At 29.7% G+C, this 23,838-nt stretch overlaps 8 protein-coding genes across 8 annotated transcripts; 3 read left to right on the top strand and 5 right to left on the bottom strand.

The window, feature by feature from the left end:
• Positions 1–202: 202 nt before the first annotated feature.
• SPG5 (Spg5p) lies at positions 203–1,252 on the bottom strand (the record flags this gene model as incomplete). The annotated part of the gene is made up of 1 exon (XM_064859857.1): positions 203–1,252. The coding sequence occupies one exon, from the start codon at positions 1,250–1,252 to the stop codon at positions 203–205; it is 1,050 nt and encodes a 349-aa protein (XP_064713230.1).
• Positions 1,253–1,872: 620 nt separating this feature from the next.
• Positions 1,873–5,919, top strand: SGS1 (ATP-dependent DNA helicase SGS1; the record flags this gene model as incomplete). The annotated part of the gene is made up of 1 exon (XM_064859858.1): positions 1,873–5,919. The coding sequence occupies one exon, from the start codon at positions 1,873–1,875 to the stop codon at positions 5,917–5,919; it is 4,047 nt and encodes a 1,348-aa protein (XP_064713231.1).
• Positions 5,920–6,145: 226 nt separating this feature from the next.
• GCV2 (glycine decarboxylase subunit P) lies at positions 6,146–9,250 on the bottom strand (the record flags this gene model as incomplete). Its single annotated transcript, XM_064859859.1, has 1 exon — positions 6,146–9,250. One exon carries the CDS (start codon positions 9,248–9,250, stop codon positions 6,146–6,148), a length of 3,105 nt encoding a protein of 1,034 aa, XP_064713232.1.
• A 1,417-nt stretch (positions 9,251–10,667) lies between these two features.
• MRPS17 (mitochondrial 37S ribosomal protein uS17m MRPS17) lies at positions 10,668–11,387 on the top strand (the record flags this gene model as incomplete). Its single annotated transcript, XM_064859860.1, has 1 exon — positions 10,668–11,387. The coding sequence occupies one exon, from the start codon at positions 10,668–10,670 to the stop codon at positions 11,385–11,387; it is 720 nt and encodes a 239-aa protein (XP_064713233.1).
• A 762-nt stretch (positions 11,388–12,149) lies between these two features.
• On the top strand, positions 12,150–13,565 carry PWA37_003330 (uncharacterized protein; the record flags this gene model as incomplete). Its single annotated transcript, XM_064859861.1, has 1 exon — positions 12,150–13,565. The coding sequence occupies one exon, from the start codon at positions 12,150–12,152 to the stop codon at positions 13,563–13,565; it is 1,416 nt and encodes a 471-aa protein (XP_064713234.1).
• Positions 13,566–13,936: 371 nt separating this feature from the next.
• Positions 13,937–16,057, bottom strand: HSC82 (Hsp90 family chaperone HSC82; the record flags this gene model as incomplete). Its single annotated transcript, XM_064859862.1, has 1 exon — positions 13,937–16,057. The coding sequence occupies one exon, from the start codon at positions 16,055–16,057 to the stop codon at positions 13,937–13,939; it is 2,121 nt and encodes a 706-aa protein (XP_064713235.1).
• Positions 16,058–16,973: 916 nt separating this feature from the next.
• RTP1 (Rtp1p) lies at positions 16,974–20,111 on the bottom strand (the record flags this gene model as incomplete). Its single annotated transcript, XM_064859863.1, has 1 exon — positions 16,974–20,111. One exon carries the CDS (start codon positions 20,109–20,111, stop codon positions 16,974–16,976), a length of 3,138 nt encoding a protein of 1,045 aa, XP_064713236.1.
• Positions 20,112–20,498: 387 nt separating this feature from the next.
• Positions 20,499–21,065, bottom strand: ADD37 (Add37p; the record flags this gene model as incomplete). The annotated part of the gene is made up of 1 exon (XM_064859864.1): positions 20,499–21,065. The coding sequence occupies one exon, from the start codon at positions 21,063–21,065 to the stop codon at positions 20,499–20,501; it is 567 nt and encodes a 188-aa protein (XP_064713237.1).
• Positions 21,066–23,838: the final 2,773 nt, after the last annotated feature.

Here is a 23,838-nt window from a genome sequence, read left to right on the forward strand (position 1 = left end):
GAATATATAGATGTTCTTTAATAGAAATATATAAACTTAATTATATTTTAATTTAATGCAATTGATCTGTAACTGTAAACGTTAACTTTAGGTTTGAATTAATAAAACGTTATTTTCTTTTTTCTTTTTAATAAGAGAAACTAAAATGAAACTATGCTAGTATATTTTGTATTCCCACTTAGTTGGGATTAAATTTAAGAGACTATACTGATTCTTGGGAAAGGATGGGTGATAACGAATTTAGGAGGACTATATCGCTGTCAATGGAATCAAAGCTTCCATTACATGAAGAAGACAATATATCATCTTCATTATTATAACTATCACAACTACTATTGATTTTATTATTGGTTTGATAAAAATTCTGTCTTTGATTTACTTTAAAAGAGATTCTATTAATATTGGAACATTCATATATTGTACCTTCTTTTATTTTCAAGTCAGAAACTAGAATTCTAGTGACTCTAAGTGTCATGTTAGGAAAATATATCCTCAGCTGATTATCCCCACTTATGTGTTGACGATATTCAATTGGTAAATAGCCACAACTTCTAAATATCTTTTTAACATTTAAGTGTAGTTTATTTATTGACTTCATAGCTGATTGTAAATGAATAAGCAAGTCTTCATTTGAAATAATTAAATTCTGTTCGTTTGTATATATCATGCCAATTTTGGGTATTATAAATTCAATAAATGATTCTGATTGTGGAGTATGTGTATAATCATTTTTATATTCCAGAGGCTTTAAATATTTCATGTTATGAGGAGAGAGATATAATGAATATAAATAGTCTAGTAATTGGTTGATGATAACTTTACTATAGGATTTATGTTGATAAAATAATGGTATGTTGAAGATATGCATCCTTTGAATAACTGATCCACTATAAAAACCAAGGGCAACTATCTTATTCAATTGTAACTTACATATAACATTAAAGGGAATATTTCTTTTAACGATACTTGGTTTAGTGTTCAAAAAATTGGATAGATTCGACTTCCAATTTAAAGCAGTGATACTATTAGATAAACAATTTAATTTGGGGTATAAACAAGTTAAATGAAATAATGACAAGTATTTAGCTGGAGTCGTTTGGAATTTAGGAAGGACCTTGTTTATGCCACTAAATTTACTATTTTTATGACTAAAATAAGCACCTCGATATTCATTACTAAGCAAATATAACCAACGGATGTAGAATTGGTTATTGTCTACTGCAGGTTTGAAATGAGTTAGTGCAGGCCACATCTTATATTTTAAATAGATATGCTAAGTTTGTTATTTATTTTACACGCAAAAAGTGTATTAGGATTTACAAGTTCAAAATTTAAAATATATTGCAAATCGTCTGACTTCCTACTTATATGATTTACCTTTTATGTAACTTTTGCAAGGTATCTAGTTGTCTGGAGTTATTATTTGTGTCTAAATATATACATGTATATTCATTATTTCTGTGTGCTTGTTGTTTGTGTATTTTCAATGTTGTTATTTTTTGTTTATTTCATTAAAGGACAAGTATGGATGACGTCATAAGTTCCCTTCTTTTTCTGAGTGATTACGTTATCTTAGTCATTAATGATTATGTCATCAGTAAAATCAGATACAAAAATGAAATCCGTAAACAAAAAAAAATAAATAAATAAATAAAAATGTTAAGTGAAAATAAAGATGAGATCTTCAAAAAAAAGAGCAAAATTGGAAATAGAATCCTTAAACACGTGGTGTTTTAATTCATCTTTCCATGTAACAAAACTGTTAACAATTGGCACTATAAGATATGTTGATTGTGCATAGTATATTTTTATACATACATCATTTTTTGCAGTAAAAATATATAATAATAGCAAGTCTTCACAGTGTTGAAGATGGTGAGAAAGCCATCACACAATTTAAGAAGAGAACATAAATGGTTCAAAGAGAATAATTCATTCAAACAAGACACAGATTTAGTCTTGCAAATAATTAATAAACAATACCCTCAAAATAAGAGGCAAAAGGTAGATTCACAATATGATACTCCAGTTTTGTCAGGCCCTTTACCAACGCGCCGATCCTCTACAGTTTTTGATGTTCAGTCTCCTCTTTCTCCCCCTGCTATTGCTGGTACTAATATTGTTAGACTTCCGAATAAGTGTATAAATAGTGGAGATAATATTAGGAAATCTGCAATAAATAAAGATAATAAGCAAGACATAAATAAACGGCTATGTGTGAAAAATTTAGAATCGCAAGGTCATTTACTAAAGAATAATATTTTGCCATCCTCGTTACCTATTCACAACAACTATGAAGCTTCAAAAAATGCTTTGAATTCAAATGAAGGAAGTATTGTTAAAACAAATATACCATCCTCTATATCAAATCCAATTATTCACTCCAAAGATAGATTAATAGATTTCCAAAGTAAACTAATAAAATTGCTAAATGCTGAAATTGACTTATTGACAGAAAAATGTGATATTATGGTATCTACATCCCTTTCAGAGGATTCTAAAAAATTACAAATATCTGAAAAAATTATACCATCTATGAAAGTATTACAACAAAAAATTAAGGAGCAAGAATCTAAAATTGAAAGCATTAAAGGTATTATTGATATTCAAAATAATACAACAAGAATACAAAGAACCTATACTGAGTCTACTTTATCGCATAGTAATTCAATATTTGCCAAAACAAATGCTAATGTATCCAAAAATACAAGTAATTCAAATATTTCATTACCTACGCCGGAAGAGATGCAACTACAAGGAAAAGAAACATTTTGTGAAACTGACAATAATAGGGATGATATAATAAGACTATCTGGAGATGAAGATTATGACGACAATGTGATAAATGATTATGAAGATAACATAAATAAGGATATTCCGTATGACACAAGTGTTGTTGTTGAATCTACCCTTGCAGAAGGACCACAAGGATCACTACCAATTTCTAAAAGACGATTACGAAACAGAGCACCAGTTAATTATCGTATACCAGAAAAAGATGATCCTTTTGATTACAGAGTTGGACGTAAAGATAAAGTACTTAGTCAATACGAGCCACAATCTGAAAATGAATCAGTAGATGCTGAGTTTGACAATCAATCCGACTATTTATCAACAAGAGAAGAAGAACGTATAGAAAATGAAAAGTTGCACAAAAGTGATATCGATTTTATTGTAGATGATGATGCTGATATTATAATGGATACTCAACAAGAAAAATTATCCACTAAGAATAAAGATGTAGAGATTATTCTATCATCCCCTATAAGGGCTGACTCACATTACGTGGAACAGATAGATCTTATTGATGACAATGATATTCTTTTAGAAAGTGAAGGTTTATTAAATAATTTTGCGGATTCTAATAAAATAGATTCGGTTGGTCAATCTAATAATTCTGAATTAAGTAATACTAATCAGGCTTATCCTCGGCTATATACACCAAACGAACTTAGAAATAGTGATAATGATGATTCAGATTTTGATCTCGAGGATAGTGATCTTGAAAATTTCGATACAGAAAGAGAGAATCGGTTAGTAGGTACCAATATGAAAGATGTTGATGAAGAGTTAAAGATTATTTCAGAAAGAAAATTGGATGAAGAAGAAAGTCAAGCTGCTTTACAATTTTTAAATAATATTAAAAAGGAACATATGATTGTTGATGATCTTGATGAACTAGATGATATATCATTGGCAGACATTCACACTGATCAGAAATATAAAACAACCGAAAATAATAATAGCGAGCCTTGGTCTTCAGAAGTTTACCAAAAATTACATGACGTTTTCAAGTTACCAGGTTTTAGGTCGAATCAGGAAGAGGCAATTAATGCTACATTATCTGGTAGAGATGTATTTGTATTGATGCCAACCGGTGGTGGTAAATCACTTTGCTATCAATTACCAGCAATTGTAAATTCTGGATCAACACATGGTACTACAGTTGTTATTTCTCCATTAATTTCATTGATGCAAGATCAGATAGAACATCTTTTAAGTAAAAACATCAAAGCCAGTATGTTTAGTTCAAAAGGTACTGCAGATGAAAGAAGACAAACCTTTAATCTATTTATTCATGGTTTGCTTGATATTATATATATATCTCCAGAAATGATTAGTGCATCGCAACAATGTAAAAGAGCCATTCAGAAATTGTATGAAAATAAAAAATTGGCTAGAGTAGTTGTTGACGAGGCACATTGTGTTTCCAATTGGGGCCATGACTTTCGTCCAGATTATAAGGAATTGAAAATATTTAAAAGAGAATATCCAGATATACCGATGATGGCACTAACTGCAACAGCCAGTAAGCAAGTCATTATGGATATAATTCACAATTTAGAATTAAACAATCCAGTTTTCTTAAAACAGAGTTTCAATAGAACAAATTTATTTTATGAAGTTAGAAAAAAAAGTAAGAACAGTATTAAAGAGATTGTAACAGAGATTAAATCAAAATTCAGAAATCAAACAGGTATAATATATTGTCATTCAAAAAAATCTTGTGAACAGACTGCAACAGCATTACAGAAATTTGGAATTAGGTGTGCATACTATCATGCTGGTATGGAACCAGAGGATAGATTGAATGTTCAGAAAGCTTGGCAGTTAGATCAAATAAAGGTCATTTGTGCGACTGTTGCTTTTGGGATGGGGATTGATAAAGCAGACGTCAGGTTTGTGTATCATTTTACAGTCCCTCGTACTTTGGAAGGTTATTATCAAGAAACAGGTCGTGCAGGTAGAGATGGTAACTTTTCTTATTGTACAACATATTTTTCTTTCAGAGATATAATGACGATACAAACTATGATCCATAAGGATGAAAATTTGGACAAGGAAAATAAAGAAAAGCATTTAGAAAAGTTGCAACAAGTTTTAGCATATTGTGATAACATAACTGATTGCAGAAGAAAACTTGTTTTATCATACTTTAACGAAGATTTTGATTCTAAGCTATGTAATAAGAATTGTGATAATTGTAAAAATAATGTAGCAGCAACAAGGGAAGAACGAGATGTTACAGAAATTGCTAAACAATTTGCTAGTATGGTTGATGCTTTGGGACATGGGCGGATAACATTAATCCATTTCCAAGATATTTTTAAGGGTTCTAGAAGCTCGAAGATAATCCATTCTGCACATGATAAGTTACCATTTCATGGAGTTGGTAGTAAACTTACAAAATCATATATAGAAAGATTAGCGTTTAGATTGATAACACTACATGTTATTGAGGAATACTCGATCATGAACAATAAAGGGTTTGCAACAAATTATGTTCGAAAAGGACCTAATTTCAGAAAGCTTATGCATAATCAATTACAGATTAAGATGGATTTCACTACACCTAAGAATTCAAGACCTTCCACCGTTGAATCATCTACACACAAAAATAAACCTCTAAGTAATGAATCTGGGAAAGGAATGTCTAATAATTCATTTAATACAGTAGAACATATTAGATCTTTTACATATCATGAGGAGTCTAACAAAGGAATAGGTCCAATACAACCTATTTCCCTACAACGAAATTTTGAAGTCAGATCTACTCAAGACATGATGGAACTTTCACACGCATATAATAAGTTGAAAGATGTCTGTCGAAAATGTGCTCTTCAGATGAATCCACCGGTATCTGTGTTTTTACCGGATCATATAATTAGAGAGATAGCTATGCATCTACCAGTTTCTGAAGAAGAGTTTTGTAGCTTTCCTAATGTTGCTACCATACACAAAAGGAAATTTAAATTTCTGAAACCAACTATCATGGAACTAAGAAAGAGAAGAATTAGGAATATTGGTTCTTCTCAGGTAGGAGTTGCTTTAGGTGATTCTAGTACTCTACCTGATTTTGATTTAGTAGCAGACAAGACTGCTTCAAAATACTTTAGTTCTGATAATAGAAAGCGATGAATACTGGATAAATGGCAAAAATTCATCAATTGTTAAACCTTGAAATGAAACTTATATGATCAACATAATATTTAAAAAATTAGATCCCTGAAAGAAAACCATCAATTCTTTTTGGGTTCTATTCTTTTTTTTTTTCATGTATTAGATATAAAGTGATTCATATAAATATAAAATATTCATTATATAGCTACCACAATTCACATTAAATAGGATATTACTAATTTATTCATTCTTCGCTAACTTCTTCCACAGTTGGACAAGTACACATTAAATTTAAGTCACCATATGTATCATTTAATCTTGTGACAACAGGCCAGAATTTATTATATTTCAAGTAAGGTAGTGGATATGCAGCCAATTCTCTGGAGTAACCTCTCGTGTCCCAGTCTTTTGAAGAAATAATATCTTCTAAGGAATGTGGAGCATTCTTCAAGACATTACCTTTACCTTCACCTGCAATGAAAGCGTCAATTTCACCTTTAATAGAGATCATTGCATCCACGAATCTATCCAATTCTTCCAAATTTTCTGATTCTGTTGGTTCAACCATTAAAGTTCCGGGGACTGGAAAAGCTAATGTTGGAGCATGGAACCCATAATCTTGTAATCTCTTGGCAATATCAATAGCTTCGATATGCTTTTCTTTGTATTCTCTTAAATCAATGATAAATTCATGAGCACAATAATCAATACCATTTTCTTTATTGACGAAGAGGATTTTGTAGTATTCTTGCAAACGAGTTCTTATGTAGTTGGCATTTAACATGGCCATAATACTGGCAAATGGTAAACCTTTATTTCCTAGCATCTTGATAAATGTATAGGAGATGGGTAATACTAGTGCATTACCATATGTGGCAGAAGAAACACTTGAGATCGATTTGGAGGTAGCTGTGGTTGGTGGTGCAATAGAGTGGGTTGGTAGGAATGGAGTTAAATGTTTACGAACACCAATAGCACCAATACCTGGACCACCACCACCATGTGGAATAGCAAAAGTCTTGTGAAGATTCAAATGACAAACGTCGGCACCTAAGAAACCTGGCGAAGTAAGACCTAATTGGGCATTCATATTGGCACCGTCTAAATAGACTTGACCACCGTAAGTATGAACAATATCAATTGCATCTTTAACTCCAGGTTCATATAAACCGTAAGTAGATGGGTATGTGATCATGATAGCAGCTAAATTATCCTTGTATTTCTCTGCTTTAGCTTTTAAATCAATTAAATCAAGTGATCCATTTGGAAGACATGCTACAGAAACGACTTTCAATCCGCACATAGCAGCGGATGCAGGGTTGGTACCATGTGCAGACACTGGGATCAAGCAGACATTACGATGAGATTGTCCAATATCTCCAAGATAGGCCTTAATAACACGTAAACCAGTATATTCACCTTGAGCACCAGAGTTTGGTTGCAAAGATACAGCATCAAAAGATGTTATGCTTGCCAAGTCTTTTTCTAAAGACTCCACCATTTCTTGGAAACCCTTAACTTGATCTGCGGGTTGGAAAGGATGAAGGTTGGTAAATTGTGGCCAAGATATCGGCATCATTTCAATTGTACTATTCAATTTCATAGTACATGAACCTAATGGAATCATAGAGTTGGCTAAAGATAAGTCTCTTGATTGTAGACGATGTAAATATCTTAACATTGCAGTTTCACTGTGATGCTTATTAAACACCTCTTGTTGTAAAATATCATCAGTACGCTGAATACCTTCAGATAATTCAGGGATTTGATCGAAATTAACTTCTATAAGTTTATCTTCATTGAACAATTTAATTAAGCTTTTAATATCTTCGATAGTAACAGTTTCATCAATGGATAAAGAAACAGAATGAGAACTATTCGAATAAATATTTATGTTATACTTTTCTAAAGCTAACTTTAAGAACTGGGGTGAAGTATATTTGTCATTTAATTCTATAGTTAAAGTATCAAACCATGTCTCATTGGTTACTCTATGAATACCGCTCTTTTTGATAGTATTGGCTAAGATTGTGGTTAATCCATAAATTCTTCTTGCAATATTTTTAATTCCTTCAGGACCATGATAGACTACATAGTTGGCAGCAATATTAGCCAGTAATGCTTGGGCAGTACAGATATTAGAGGTAGCCTTATCACGTTTAATATGTTGTTCTCTAGTTTGTAAAGCCAATCTTAAAGCTGGTTTATTTAATCTATCTTTGGAAACACCCACAATTCTGCCGGGAATTTTTCTATTTAGTTTATTTGATACAGCAAAATAAGCTGCATGCGGTCCACCCATCCCCATAGGAACACCAAACCTTTGTGTAGAACCAAGTGCAATATCAGCATTAAATTCAGATGGCGGCTTTAAAAGAGTCAAAGCCATTATATCTGCAATCATAGTGAAGGTATTTTTCTTTGAATGCAATAGATCAGAAATCTTAGTTAAAGTTTCATTTGCTATTATAGAACCATCGGTTGCTGGATATTGAACCATACACCCAAACACCTGTGAGTCATTTGCTAGAATTGGGCCAACTTCGTTCCAATTGTAGCAATCAACTTCAATTAACTCGATATTAAATGGTCTACACCTTGTCCTTAAGACATCCTTTGTCTGCTGATGTAACCTTTTGTCAATTATATATTTGGTTTTCTTTCTTTTATGTATATTGAAGGACAATAAAAGAGCTTCTCCAGCAGCTGTACCCTCATCTAATAAAGATGCATTGGCAACAGGTAATCCGGTTAATTCAGAGATAACAGTTTGGAAATTTAGTAAGGATTCTAATCTACCTTGTGAAATTTCAGGTTGATATGGGGTATAAGAAGTGTACCACTCAGGCGACTCTAAGATGTTTCTTTGAATTACTGGAGGTAAGATAGTACCATAATAACCTTTCCCAATTAAATTTTTAACCTTATAGTTATTTTTATTAGCCAATGTTGCAATATGATTTAACATTGCTTGTTCAGTATAACCATCTTGTGGAGCATCTAAAGTCAAGGGTTTTAATTGTAGAATTTGCGGTGGAATCACAGCATGTACAAATTCAGATAAGTCTTTAAAACCCATAGTTTGTAACATTTTTTTAATATCATTTGGTGAAGGACCTATATGACGCCTTAGGAATGTGTCAAGTGGTTTTTTTAAATTAAGTTTGACATCATTTTTATTTATATACCCCTGATATAATTCAGCGTATTGGTTTGAACTTATATCAGTATTTTCTTGTTTAGATGATATAGAACTTTTAATAAAGTATCTTTTTGAAGTTATTGAGACTCTTTTGGTGAATTGTGGTATGATTATTCTTGAAGTAAATGATACTTTTGATCTTAACATAATTGATAAAGAAATATAAAAGATAAAAGAAAAAGTAAATAAGTAGTGAATAATATGTGAATATATGTATAATAGTAATAATATTAAAGATAATAGTTGCGGATGATTTTCACTTATATAGAATAGAATCAAATTAATTCCTCGTGGTTTGATAATTTGGGAGTCACTAAATAATATAGAAAATTAAATGACAGTAACCTTAAGTTCAAGTATGACAAACGTTGATACGTTGATAAAAGAGTTTTAAGAAAATGAATATAGTATGTAGAACGAATTATTTATGCGGGAGAAACATATAAATTATCAGCAATATTAATATATGTATATATGAATGTTTGAATGGAATTATAATATTTTGTTTCTATATAAAAGTTTTCTTGTTTTATAATTGATAAAGTATCATTCAAATTTTTGTTATCAAGATTATTAAATAAGAGAAGAAGTGGAGATTAGTTGATGAATAAACGAGAAAAAAATAAAAGTGTAAATAGAACAGGTGAAAAGAATATTGATAAGTTTTGATTCTAATAATATCATTAAATTAATGGTTCAAGGCATAGAAAACATGATTTAATTACTATGTTCATTTTCTTTGTTTTTTTTTCTTTTGTCTCATTTCTTCATTCAGACCTACTTCTATATACATTCTCATGATACTTCCTTTTATGACAAGTGGTCAATATTAACAATAACGGTGGTGATATTGATAGCATCCAAGCATTTCGTTTGTTTAATTGGTTCTAAATAATAAAAAAAAAAGTAAACAAAAACAGCCCAAAAGAATCGTAAAGGTAAACAGTGGAAGATATTTGTTCTGCAGAATATTTAGAATGTGTATTCTACCATCATTATTATTGGATATTTGATAAAATGGAATAATGATCTTTAACAATTTGGTTGCTGTAATTTAATTGCTGTCTATTGACAGGTATGCCATAGTAAATGACTGTTCCTTTGGACCGATTTGACTTCCTCCACTTTGAATCACTTCAGTCTTCACTTTGAATGACTCCGGCAGGCAAAAAGCAAAAGATAAAAACCAGAGTCTAATACTGACTTCCACCGGGGTTAGGACCGAGTCAAACACGAGATTCTTAGGGTAGGTTTTTATAGATTGGAAAAAGTTTAAAAGTTTATATAGGGTTTAGATTAACTTTTTCGTTAATATTCCAAAGTTTTTCTTTCCCAAGAAAAGAAAGAGATAACTAAAAGAACAAAATAAAATGAACAATGATTTTTAATCCTCCTTACAATCATCGAGAATATATTCAAACAGAAAGCGAACGCAAACACGTTGCAAGACTTAAGATAAATTGATTCCAACCTGATCAGATTATTTAATTGTGTCTGATTGTTTGTCCATAAGAAGCAAATATTGTTATAGAGGAGCGAAAAAGAGGAAATAAAAAGATAGATTATGGCAAGACAAAATTTCGTTGGTATTGTTGTATCCCAAGGGAAGATGCAAAAAACTGTTAAAGTACGGGTTGAAAGAAGAGTTTTCAATAAGAAGATTAATAAAGAATTGTTGAATCGTAAAGATTACTTGGTTCATGATGAAAATGAAATATCCAAAGAAGGTGATATGGTTCGTATTGAGGCCACTCGACCATTATCCAAAAGGAAAGCATTTGCCATTGCCGAGATTTTAAAAAATAAAGGTCAACAATTTGCACATTTTGAAACTATGGCAAAAACGGATGTTTTAAAAGAAGAAGCTATTAAATCTAAGGAATTCTTAGATAGAAGGGCCAAACAAAAAGAAAGTGATAGCAATATGATTAAAGATATTCGATCCTTACAATTGATTTATAATCAAAATAAAAATGGAGTGGAACTATCTCCAGAGAGTAGCAAAGAATTGAAAAGAATTAAGGATAAATATGGTATTCAAGAATTTTCTCCAGATTCATTAAAGAAATTACTAAATTTGAATTTATTGGCTATTGAATCAGATCTAGAAAAACAGAGAGCTAAAATTGAAACCATTCAGAAAAATTTGGCAATTTTATTGAAGGATGAGCCAAAGGCTTTTGAATTTCTTCAAAAGCATGGTGTTGAAAATCCAAGCTCATTGCAAAAAAATATTAGAAAAAATTTGATTAGAAAATACTTATTTAAGGAAATACAATTATGATATGTTGTGATGGGGAAGGAATGTTAAGAGGTTATTAAGAGACAGAAAAATTATACTACATCATTATATAAAAATATTCAATCATGTATATATTTCAACCTTTTCATTAAAAAAAATAAAAATAAAAATAAAAATAAAAATAAAAATAACAAGTTTCTTGTCCAAAGAAATATTCAAAAGTCATTGCATAGTAATATGATTATCTATTTATTATTTGTATATCCCAAGAAGAAAGTAGAAATAATACTATTCTTCCAGCTCAAATTATATTTGTTTTGATGATAGTATACAAAAATAAAGGAATTATTTTTTGAAGTATTTTTTTTGTAGGAATTTATTTTTTTTTTTGTATTTTGGATTTGCCCGAAAAGCTGGCGTTCGATCCAACTTTGATGCTTTTATTTTAACTTTTTTTAGAGATTTGTAGGGTCAGCCAAATGTATCTACAAATAAAGTAATGTATCTATAAAGCAAATCTGAAGAATATTTATGAATTATTGGTTCGAAAGAATATTTGTAAATATATACATATCTTGAATAACTTATATATGAGTGAGGAAGTTTTATAAAGTTAAGATCATTATAGATGTACCACAAAAAATTGTAACGGTTATTAAATTTATGAATGAAAATTTGATGTAATTCATTTAATTCATATGATTGTTTTGTGTATAGAATAATAGCAATAATTAAACGTAAAGGATTTTAAGATAGAAGCAAAAAATAAAAAAAAAAAAATACACGTATATACATCCTTAAATCATGCTGTTATCGGCAATTATACGAAGAAAAGTTTATAAAGATCCATACACATGTTGGGTGTGTCTAGACGAAGAAACAGATATGTCAAAACATAAAAATGAATGGATTTTCCACACATGTAATTGTAATCTTCAAATTCATAAGAATTGTTATTTAAAGCTTCATTACAATAATATTCAAAAGCAATTTGTATATATATCAATAGAACAAAATGAAGAAACAATATACAGTGATTTGCTAAGAGGAAGTTTATGTTCATATATTTATTATAATGGTAATCACCACTCCTTTTATTTGCCATATAGTTCATATTTGTTAAACTCAGTGACAATCAAAAAGATGTTGTTGTTTCTTAAGAACACACTAAAACAATATTTATTTGGTCCAAACTTACTTGGTGATTCAAAAGGTTTTTTATTCCAGGATAGCATGCCTTTTGATGAGTTGAAAAAAAAACTTCCTGAGATGTTCAAGATAACATCTGGACCAAACGAATTATGTCCACAATGTCGTAAAGATATTATATCCAGTATAAAGATGAATATTATATCACAATCATATATTTATTATATGTACGATCAGGTCTTGAATTATGTTGAAGGGGTTTTCTTTATACCTTTGTCTTTCATATTTCTAGCAAACCCATTGGCATGTTTATTAGAAATTGGATTGTGGCAATTTCGTTGCATTTTCCCAGAATCACAATTAAGATATATTTTAAATATTGAAACTACAAAAAGTTTAGATGTATATTTTAAAAGTTTTAAGGGAATATCTAGTATTGTCAATGAAAATAAATTTATTATTATTGGCTTACCGATATATTTATTTTCCATAGTTAAGAACACATTTTTTCAATGGCCTGTTATCGACATGATATCTTACTACTGGATGCGTTGTATAGGTTTTAGACTTATTAGTTATCAAGAGCATGGGGTTAATTTGCAACTATTAAAAAAATGTTTTAAATATACAGATTGGTTGGTTTGGGGTTATTGTATGTTAGATAAATATATTTATAAATATATTACACCAAAGTACATTAAACAATCGATTAAAGAAGATGCAACAGATATAAGGGATAGAAAGATTAAATTTAGCAAATATTTTGTTCGACTTGATGAAGGCTACTCTTTCCAGTTAACTAAAGCTTTTGTATGGCCATGGTTAGGTAAATGGGCAGGTAAATTAATCAGCCTGACATATGTTAATGTCAAAAGATATTTTAATTTAAGAGATATAGATATAGTGCCAGGGTTTTATGCATCTCCAGATGAATATGAGATGATTTTCAATTTATTGGGAATGGGCATAATTGGATTATCAGGATCGATATTAAGTTGGACGTCATGGAAAAACAGATATGAGCGAAGGCTAAAAACTGAGGCATTAGCTGATAAGATAGTAAAAGAATAATTGAAACAATTAGTCATGAGAATGATTAAACATTATTACCATTTCAATAAATTTTTGCTGTATAAATAGATAGACATTTAATTGTTTCTAATACTTATTGCATATTATGCATCTACACAACAATGCAGACAACCCAAGCAAAAGGAAACATAAATAATCTTTTAAATTTTATTAAATATTTATTACTATTTTTATGGGAGTATATATAATTTAATGCATACAAAAGTGGAATTTATAAATAATACTATTTAGTTATGAATAAAAAATATGTATTACACTCTTTCTTTTTCTATTAATTAAAAAAAAAAATGTATTCATGTAGCGAAGAAACATATTAAAAAGTTGATTTTTTGTTATTGCTATCGTTATCCTTAGTCAACTTCTTCCATTTCAGTGTCAGCACTGACTTCTTCAGATGGCTTTTCTGGAGCAGCTTCAGCATCTTGAGTTTCTTCTTCTTCATCGTCAATATTCAAACCTAGGGAAATTAATCTGTTAATTCTAGCAGCAAAAGAAGTTGGCTCATCTAGAGTGAATCCAGAGGTTAATAGAGCAGTTTCGTACAACAAGTTGGTCAAGTCCTTAACAGTCTTATCTTGAGCACCACCTTCTTCGACTCTCTTCTTTAATTCCTTAATAATTGGGGATTTTGGAGAGATTTCGAAAGTCTTCTTAGAGGACATGTATGCAGACATAGTAGTGTCCCTTAAAGCTTGAGCTTTCATAATTCTTTCCATGTTAGCAGACCAACCGAATTGACCAGTTCTAATAGCGGCTGGAGCATCGACCAACTTGTAAGAAACAACGACCTTTTCGACTTGGTCACCTAAGATTTCCTTCAAGGCCTTGGTTAATGGTTCGAATTCCTTGATTTCCTTTTCTCTTTCAGCCTTTTCTTCTTCAGTTTCTTCCAATTCAAAGTCCTTGGTAATATCGACTAAAGTCTTACCTTCGAATTCCTTTAATTGAGTGAAGGCATATTCGTCAATTGGGTCAACTAAGAATAAGACTTCAAAGTCCTTAGCCTTCAAAGCATCTAAGAATGGGGATTTTTCAACAGCCTTTATGGATTCACCAGTGATGAAGTAGATGTTCTTTTGATGTTCTGGCATTCTAGTAACATAGTCACCTAAGGAAGTCATTTCATCAGTAGACTTAGTGGAGTAGTATCTTAATAACTTAGCCAAAGCAGCTCTGTTTTGAGCATCTTCATGGATACCCAACTTGATGTTTTTAGAGAAGGCAGAGTAGAATTTGTCGAATTGTTCGGAATCTTCAGCAATTTCATTGAAGGATTCAATTAACTTCTTGATGATGTTCTTCTTGATGACCTTCATGATCTTGTTTTGTTGTAACATTTCTCTGGATAAGTTTAATGGTAAATCTTCGGAATCAACAACACCTCTAACGAAGGATAACCATTCTGGAATCAAGTCTTCAGCTTCATCAGTGATGAAAACACGACGGACATATAACTTAATGTTGTTCTTCTTCTTCTTAGTTTCAAATAGATCCATTGGAGCTCTCTTTGGAATGAATAAGATGGCTCTGAATTCTAATTGACCTTCAACGGAGAAGTGTTTGACGTATAATGGGTCTTCCCAGTCGTTGGAGATGGACTTGTAGAAAGCGTTGTATTCCTCTTGGGTAATTTCAGATGGGTTTCTTGTCCATAATGGCTTAGTCTTGTTTAATTCTTCTAGTTCTTGGACTTGTTCCTTAACTTTCTTGGTCTTTTTTTCGTCCTTCTTTTCTTCTTCATCTTCGTTGACTTCTTCTAATTTTGGTTTTTTGTCGTCTTCCTTTTCATCTTTCTTTTCTTCTTCATCTTCCACGATTGGAACCTCCTTTTCAACTTCCTTAGTGACTAATAATTGGATTGGATAAGCGACGAATTCAGAATGTCTCTTAACGACTTCCTTAATTCTTTTTTCTTCTAAGTATTCTAGTTGGTCTTCCTTTAAGAATAATCTAATGATAGAACCTCTACCGATTCTTTCGTTGACTTCATCCAAAGTGACAGTGAAAGAACCACCAGCGTTAGATTCCCAGATGTATTGTTCATCGTCATTGTTCTTGGAAATGACTTGAACTCTATCAGCGACTAAGAATAAAGAGTAGAAACCGACACCGAATTGACCGATCATGGAAACATCGGCACCAGCAGATAAGGCTTCCATGAAAGCTTTAGTACCAGACTTAGCGATAGTACCCAAGTTGTTGATTAATTCAGCCTTGGTCATACCAATACCAGAATCTCTAATTTCTAAGATTTTGTCTTCTGGTTTTGGAGTAATTCTAATGAACAACTCTGGTTCAGTTTCTAATTGTTTTGGATCACTTAAAGCCTTGTATCTAATTTTATCTAAGGCATCGGAGGCATTAGAGATCAATTCTCTTAAGAAAATTTCTTTGTTGGAATAGACAGTGTTAATGATTAAACTCATTAACTGAGTAATTTCAGCTTGAAATTCAAAAGTTTCACTAGCCATTGTTGAGTGTGTTCAATGGATGTATATGTATATATAATATTATCTTAATAATCCGGGTTGATATATCCCTGGTATGATATCAAGGTTGACTGATTGGGAAAGGGGACAAAAGGAACATTACAAGGAAAAAGAACCTTTAAATGCGTATTGGAGGAAAACGAGGGTAAAGAAGAGAAAACTGGCGTCCATGGGGATTTCTTTAACCTTCAGTACTTATATACTCTACGTTGTCAGATACTGCAGGTCTTATTTAGCCTAAAAAGAAAAATTAAAAAGCGGGTAAAGAAAATCGAACCTTTTGGAACCTTTTGGAATAAAAAAAAAACGAAAAAACGAAAAACAAGATTTTCTCCTTTATTTTTTTCCTTTTCTCCTTTTTTTTTGTTTCTTTTTTTTTTTTTTTTGGTTCTAAAAAATTCCAAAAAGTTCGATTTTTTTTTCCCTTCCCCCCCTGTTTTGTTTTTTTTTTTTGTAATTTTTTTTTTTATTTTCTATTTTGCTTTGATCTTAAGATTTTCTTCTAGAGATTTCTAGAAGAATTTTGGTATTTCTTATAGTTTTTTTTATCCATTAATCTCTTTTTTTTTTTTTTTCCTTTTTTGCTACTAGAATCATTTCTTTAAAGTTAATCCAAGTTAGCTGGGTGTTTAGAAAAAGACGTGTGGTTGACCATCCAAGATACATAATGGTGGAACAATGCTTGTAGTAGAAAACTATATGGATATAGTAATATTACATTAGAAATATGCTAGCAATATAATGTCCAATTTGTCATTTATATATATTGCTAAGCTTTAATAATATAAACATAGACAGGTCCATATATAAAAATAATGTTTTACAAAGTTCCTTTCTTTCTTTTTTTTTCTTTTATCTTTTCCTCCTGCCTTTATTTGTATCCTCTTGTTAAGTGTCTTCAGTTAAGTTCCGACAATTGTGTAACAACATCTGAAACATGGAACTTCTCTAATATATCTAGTAATTGATTGATTTGTTCACATACAAGATAATCATCATCATGCATCTTTGTATATTCTAATAGAGTCTTGATTCGTGCTAAATTATATTCCTTAGGAAAAAGTGTCATATCAGCATTGTAAAGTAAATCATGTATTAAATGAACTGCACTTCTTCTCATAACAAATGAAGTCGATGATTTATTTTTCTCTCTAGTGTTATTACTGCTTTCAAGGGTTAATACACCAAACACGCAATCTAATATCTCTCTGATTCTATCTCTTATACCTAACGCATTAACTTGTAAACATACACCAAGTATTGACATTGCAGACATTCTTAATCTATTATCCAATTTGTCATGTTGACGTACCTTGTTTAAACATATATCAATTATTTTATTTGCATACTCCCCTTGAAACAATTTATTCTCTCTTTGAATATAATTCACTATAACTTCACCTGTCCTCAAAATTTCATCGACTTTATATTTTTTATTCTCATTTGAATAAAAAATTAATATCAGTGTCAACGTTTCTATTGGTGATATTTCCACTAATTCAGTTAATCCTTTGATTGCATTTAAGTATACAAATGGATCTAAATTTTTTAAATTTTGTAAATGGATTCGAACTACCCTATCTACCGATATAACTGTGGAATTATCTTTAATTAATTGTCTTAGTTCTGTTAATCCATGCACTCTAATGGGTGCTAAATTATCACTTAGATTTATTAATGCTCTATTTAGTATTTCTTTATCATTCCTTAATTGACTAGACTCTTTGCTAATAGGAAGCAGCGATGCAGATGCTGGCAATTGATTTCTTGAAACATATTCTTGGATTTTGTCTTTAACATCAGATATAGATCTTAACTGATCATTATCTGTTGTTTGTAGACATGCTAATTTCTTTTCAATTTCAAGTAACAAAGTAGTAAATTCTTTATCTCTATTTCCTCCATTTTGTGATAGTAAATCGGATACTATTAGTTCCAAAAGTTCTGTAACTATTTGTAATGAAATAATTGGGATCTTTTTTATCTCTAAATTAGATTCTATCTTCTTGTCTTCGTCTTCATCTTCATCATCGGAATCTCTTTCATCACTGTTCATTAGTAAAGATTTGCTATCTTCTTCCAACATCCCCTCAACGTTAATGAAATCTAATAATTTAGTTATCATTAGAAGAACATCTTTTTTATTAGTTACTAAATCCGTTTTGAAATCCTCATTTATCTTCTGCAAAATCTTTAAGTCAAGAATAATCAATAAATTCTTGCTTAGATTGTCTTTATTGGCCATACTACTATCATTTGCATCCTTTTCTTTATTTTGATCATTGTTAGTATTAAAATTGGAATTTATTGCCCTCGATGAATCTGTTGAGATATACTGTATCCATCTAGATAATATAGATAAAAATGACCTGGTTATTATTTCTGGATTATTGATTAAATGTAATAACTTCACATATAACTCAATAGCAAGGTCCATATCCTTGAATAATTGTGATACAGTCTCCACTCGGTTTTCAGGTGTTTTTGTAAGGTTTTTGATAATATTACTATTTTCCTCATATATTTTATTATTTTTGATTTTGACATACGGTAATTGGGTCTCTAAATCTATACAATAAGCCCAGTCGTCATGATCAAAATTTAATAAATTTAAATTGATCTTTTCAAGTATGGAATAATTATTTGTAATGATAATAAAAGTTTGTAATAATGATAAAATAACCTCATAGTATGGGACATTATTTTCCTTTTGAAAATTGTTAGCAATTATTGGATCCACTTTTTGATACTTCAGCAAAAATAAACAATATATCCAAATGTTTAAGTAGAATCCTCTTTCATCAAACCCAGTAGTTAAATCAATGATCAAATCTGTTGACACATTTTTAGATAATGATATAAGAACATTAAACATATCATTTAATTCCTTAATACTACGATTTTGAACAGGATAATTAAATAATATTTTATAGATTTTTTTAAATAAAAAATCTCTTATGATCTTTTTATTCTTGTAGAAAAATTCAGTGGTGATCCCATTTAAACAAGTTATCAGTATGGGTCTATTAACAAAAGTCATTCCATCATATATTTGATCGAATATTTTGGTTAAATACTCCTTATTTGAAATATTCTTTGGTTTGGATAAGACTATCTTATTCACACGTTGAATTTTTTCGTTATCGATTTGTTCATCTTCTCTAACACCAAGTACAAAATCAATTAGAGTTATAAGCCCATTTGTCTCTCTTCGTATTGGTAAAGTCGTCAATTCGTCCAATATAAATAATTTTGCTTCAGTTAGTTGTATACATTGAGTTAGAAACGTATACAAAGTGAATAATGAATACGTATCTTGACAGTCTTCCACCTTATTTAATTTGGATAAAATTTCAGAATCTTCAGGATATGATATATGTAATTGTAGAAATCCTAAATACAAGTTTGTATATAGAGGGCCCTTTATAATCACAGATCTTAAATAATCATTTCTGTTGGTAATGTGACTATTGGCTTCATTTTCCCTATCAGTTAAGTAATTTTCTTTCGTTAAATTATTTGTTTCACATGTTATAACTCCATATAGAAACATCAGAACATTTCTTAGTATATTGGAATCTGGAGTATGTTCTTTCGGTATCATTAACGTTTTGTCATCATTTTTAAATGATTTCAATCTTCTTAATTCTAGTGGTATACGTAATTTGGGTATTAAATTAGCGTCAATTCCATGAACGATTAGAAGTGCAAACAATTGATCCATGTATTTCATATCATGTAATGATATAGGCAATAAATTATTTTTATCTTTAATTAAATCATTTTGTCTCTGTATAATTAAAAGATGTAATTTTTTAATTTTGGTTAATAAATAATCAACAAAGGATTTGTTATCTAAAAATCCTAAATATGCATATAAAGAACCTTGGTTAGAAGATTCATCATTTGTAAATAAGAAAAGTTTTGCGATTAACTCGTTCTCTAAGTCAGTAAAAAAATTGTCTAATGGTGTATCTAAGGCAAAATCGGGTCCCTTAGTAATAATATTCCTTAAATTTGATTTTCCTTCGTTCATGTAATCTTTAAGAAGTAATATTTGAAAGTGACAATATGAGTTGCATAAATTTTTTTTCTCTGTGAAGTACCTTTAAGTTATTATAATTGAAAAAAATGGCAACAACAAAATATATAGCTATGTATATACAGGATTTGTGTATGTATGTGTATATATTTCCTTTTTTCTTAATGTACTTAAATTTTTTTTTCTAATTTGGTTTAAAACTCTTTTATTTTTTATAAGATATATTATTATTACTATTTTTCGAAATTAAATGGATGATATTGTATAGTAGACGGGGTACATAAAAGAAAGATAGACTAATAGTTTAAAGGGTAGAGGTACATATGCAAAAGTAACTTTAAATACAGAGTGCATATATAAGAATATGTACAAATATGTCTGTTAATTGTCTATATTTTCAATTAATTTGAGGAAAGATGGACACCAGCTACTTATTGTAATATCCATTGCCATCCATTTTCTAAGATAGTCAGCCTGCTTAATTCTATCATCCCCTATTTCTAAGAAGTGCAAGAGGGATGTTTTAGTAGAAGCATTATTAATACTTTTAGGAAGATTGAGGTCAACCTTTCTTTTGTAAAAATGGTATTCTTTATCTGATAATTTAGAACATTTATTCATCAGTTCACTAATTTTCTTCAAAATCTCATCATCATTTAATATTTCATTTGAATTATCTGAGGAATTGTTTTTACCATTAATTTCAGAATTACTCGGATTATTGTTGTCAGTCATTGCCAATCTTTTTTTAGTAGACAGTGGTGGTGGAGTCACAGGTAATTTAGTACTACCATATGTATCCTTTACAACATAATGCAATTGGTTTCTTCTGCCACTCTTTTTTGATATATTAAACAAAAAACTAGGACAGTCATTATATCCAGGTATATCTGTTTCTTTACAATTTTGAAAACTTCTGTTTCTTCTTGGTAATGTAGTGTCTGTCATGATTGTTTAAAAGTGGTAAATGTTGGAAGCGACCTTAATTAATCGTTTATTTATACTTTCTAGATTTATAACTTTGATGATGTTTTAGTTTATTCTTACTTAATGCTGTGAGATCTCAGACTAATGAATGTCAAATGTGGTTTTTATATATCTGAATCAAGAAATTTTTAATTAAGATCTGCCTATCTTCGAAATTTGTTGAAGCTCTTATTCAGATCTTAATGATGTGTAGGAGAAAGTGAACCTTTTTAGCAGGGAAGTCTGGTGTTGGACGCTTTTGAAAGAAAGAAAACAGGGAGAGAAGACAAAATTTTGGTGGGGTTTTTTTTTGGACAAAATTTTTTTTTTTTACTATAAAGTGTTATTTGATTTAAAAATCGCAATTACCTTATCTAAAAATCAAGCGTCGCTTTCCTTTTTGGGACATGCCTTTTAGAGCCTTTTTCCTTTTTTATTTTTGTTTCGTTCAACAAATGAATCTTCATCTGTATTTATATAGAAAAGGATGGGCAAATTGAGATGGCACTACTGTCAAAAGGGAGTCAATTTACTTAAACCATTATTATTGAAAGTCTCAAACAACTTTTCAGATAAAAATATAGATATTATAAGTTATTTCTAGCTTTGTATGTGGGAATTTAGGATTGTTATTGACTGAATTTTTCTTCATTTTGCAGAAATTACTAGGAAAAAGATTATTTCCTCTTCTTTTAATGGAATTTGCCGGTGATTAAAACGTTTATTTTTTTCTTTCCTTCTTATTAGTATATTTTCTTTTTTATTCGATACCTATATATTCTCTTCTATTAGTGAATTATTGAAATCATTTGTTTTTAGAGGTGTACATAGATATTAGAAGAATAAAGCTTCATTACAAATATATATCTCTAAAATATACACCACAGATATTGCAAAATTTTGATATCCTGGGTAGAATGATTTTCTTTATTGAAAAAGTGACTTTTTTTTGATTATAAATGCACTTGTGTTTAATAACTATTTGGATAGCTTTTGGCGGAAATGATGGTTTTTTAGAATAAACTGCATTGAATTTTTAAATTACACTTTTCAAATATTTGTATGCAGATATGTGCAGGAACCATAGTCATTCTATCCAAGCATAACAAATAAGAAGTCAAAATATAAATTTTATAGATATATGCAGGTTCTCCTCATAATAGTGAATCCAGACAGAATAAGGAATTATTAAATTAGATGAAAGATTATTTGTATTGCAATTAGTTATTACATCAAATATTCAAAGTTTTATAACCTCGTATAATTTTTTCTTCTTTGTAGAAATTTTTTTGTGTATAAATAGAATAAGTTTGATTGATTTTTCCTAAATTCATGATTTTGGTTTTTCAAAATATCTGATATGATATTTCTGGGCAAGCCTAAAATAGTAGTTAGTCGAATTTTTAAGATATATTGTTTACATTTATTTGTCCAAAAATAGTAATAACATTGTTAATTGGAGTAGAGAGAAGGGAGTCTATTATTCTATAAGTTTTTGGTAGTTGTTTAAATAATTTTTAGCAGGTTTGGGTAATTTTTGGGTAAATGAAGTAGTAAAATACTATACGTTAAAGTATAAGTTTTTTTATTAAGTTTAATACATTATGTATAGAAATATAATCTATACATCATTTAGGTATGTAAGGAAAACACTTTTTAGGTTACCTAGTATCTGTCTTTCATTCAAAAAAATAAATATGTTTAAGATATATAAAATAGTCGGAATAAACGTCTAATTTTTTAACATCCATATTAATATGGGGGACTTTGGTGAAATCAAATAGACAATTACAATATTAAAAGAAAAAATTTAGATTAGGACTTCTTTGGAATCTATGTAAGGGATGATCATATATCTAAAAATAGTTATATTCAAGAAAGAGTCAAACGTTTAAATCAATTTTTTATGTATTAAAAATGGTATATTGGAAAATAGACAATGAGAAAAAAGGTTGATAGAGATAGGTTTTGTAATAGTATCATTACATTATTATGGAATCTTGGTCTGTACATACGTAAACCAAAATAACTTATATCGTATTAAATATTAGTCTCTATTGAAATTATTTTGTATAAAATCGCCGTTTTGCCATAAAAGAGTTGTAGGTATAGAAGTATTGTACCAATATTTATAATTAAATGTCTTTTTGTTTACTTAAAAATAAGATTTATAACTATTCCGAAAAAGTTTATATCTGTAATAATAAACAAAAAATATAAATTTTTATTTTTGAAAAAAGTTTTTTAAGTGTCTTTGTAAAACCTATATCAATAGATACATTTAACTATTTTCTTTTTTCTTTTTCTCTTCCTTTCCTTTCCTTTTCTTTTTTTTTAAGATTAGATTAACATTTTCAAATTTATGCACCATTTCTTTTTTTGGTGTAATAATTTGGCAATAGAAAATTTTGCAAAGAAACGCAATATTAGAATATGAAATCGAACGTGAGACAACAATGCACATCTTTTATTAATAAAGACAAATTTTGAATTTTAATGAGAAATTGCTACAGTTTTTTGGGTAGTAAAACCTAAAAGCATAATCACTAAAACCCTTCGCGTACAAAATTTCAAGAGAAAATCAAATACATTTCGTCAAGGTTTTGAAATTAAAATGAAAACAATACGAAAACAAATTAGCAAGAATGAGAAACCTTATTCAGATTTAAATCATATCTGGTCATGTTAACCATTTGTTTTATTTTTAAAAAAAGACTATTATTTAACCGGTATATTATCCAAAATCGAAAACATA

The sequence above is a fragment of the Arxiozyma heterogenica genome (assembly GCF_036370985.1).
Source record: "Arxiozyma heterogenica strain weizmannii chromosome Unknown scaffold_27, whole genome shotgun sequence".
Classification (NCBI taxonomy): Eukaryota; Fungi; Ascomycota; class Saccharomycetes; order Saccharomycetales; family Saccharomycetaceae; genus Arxiozyma; species Arxiozyma heterogenica.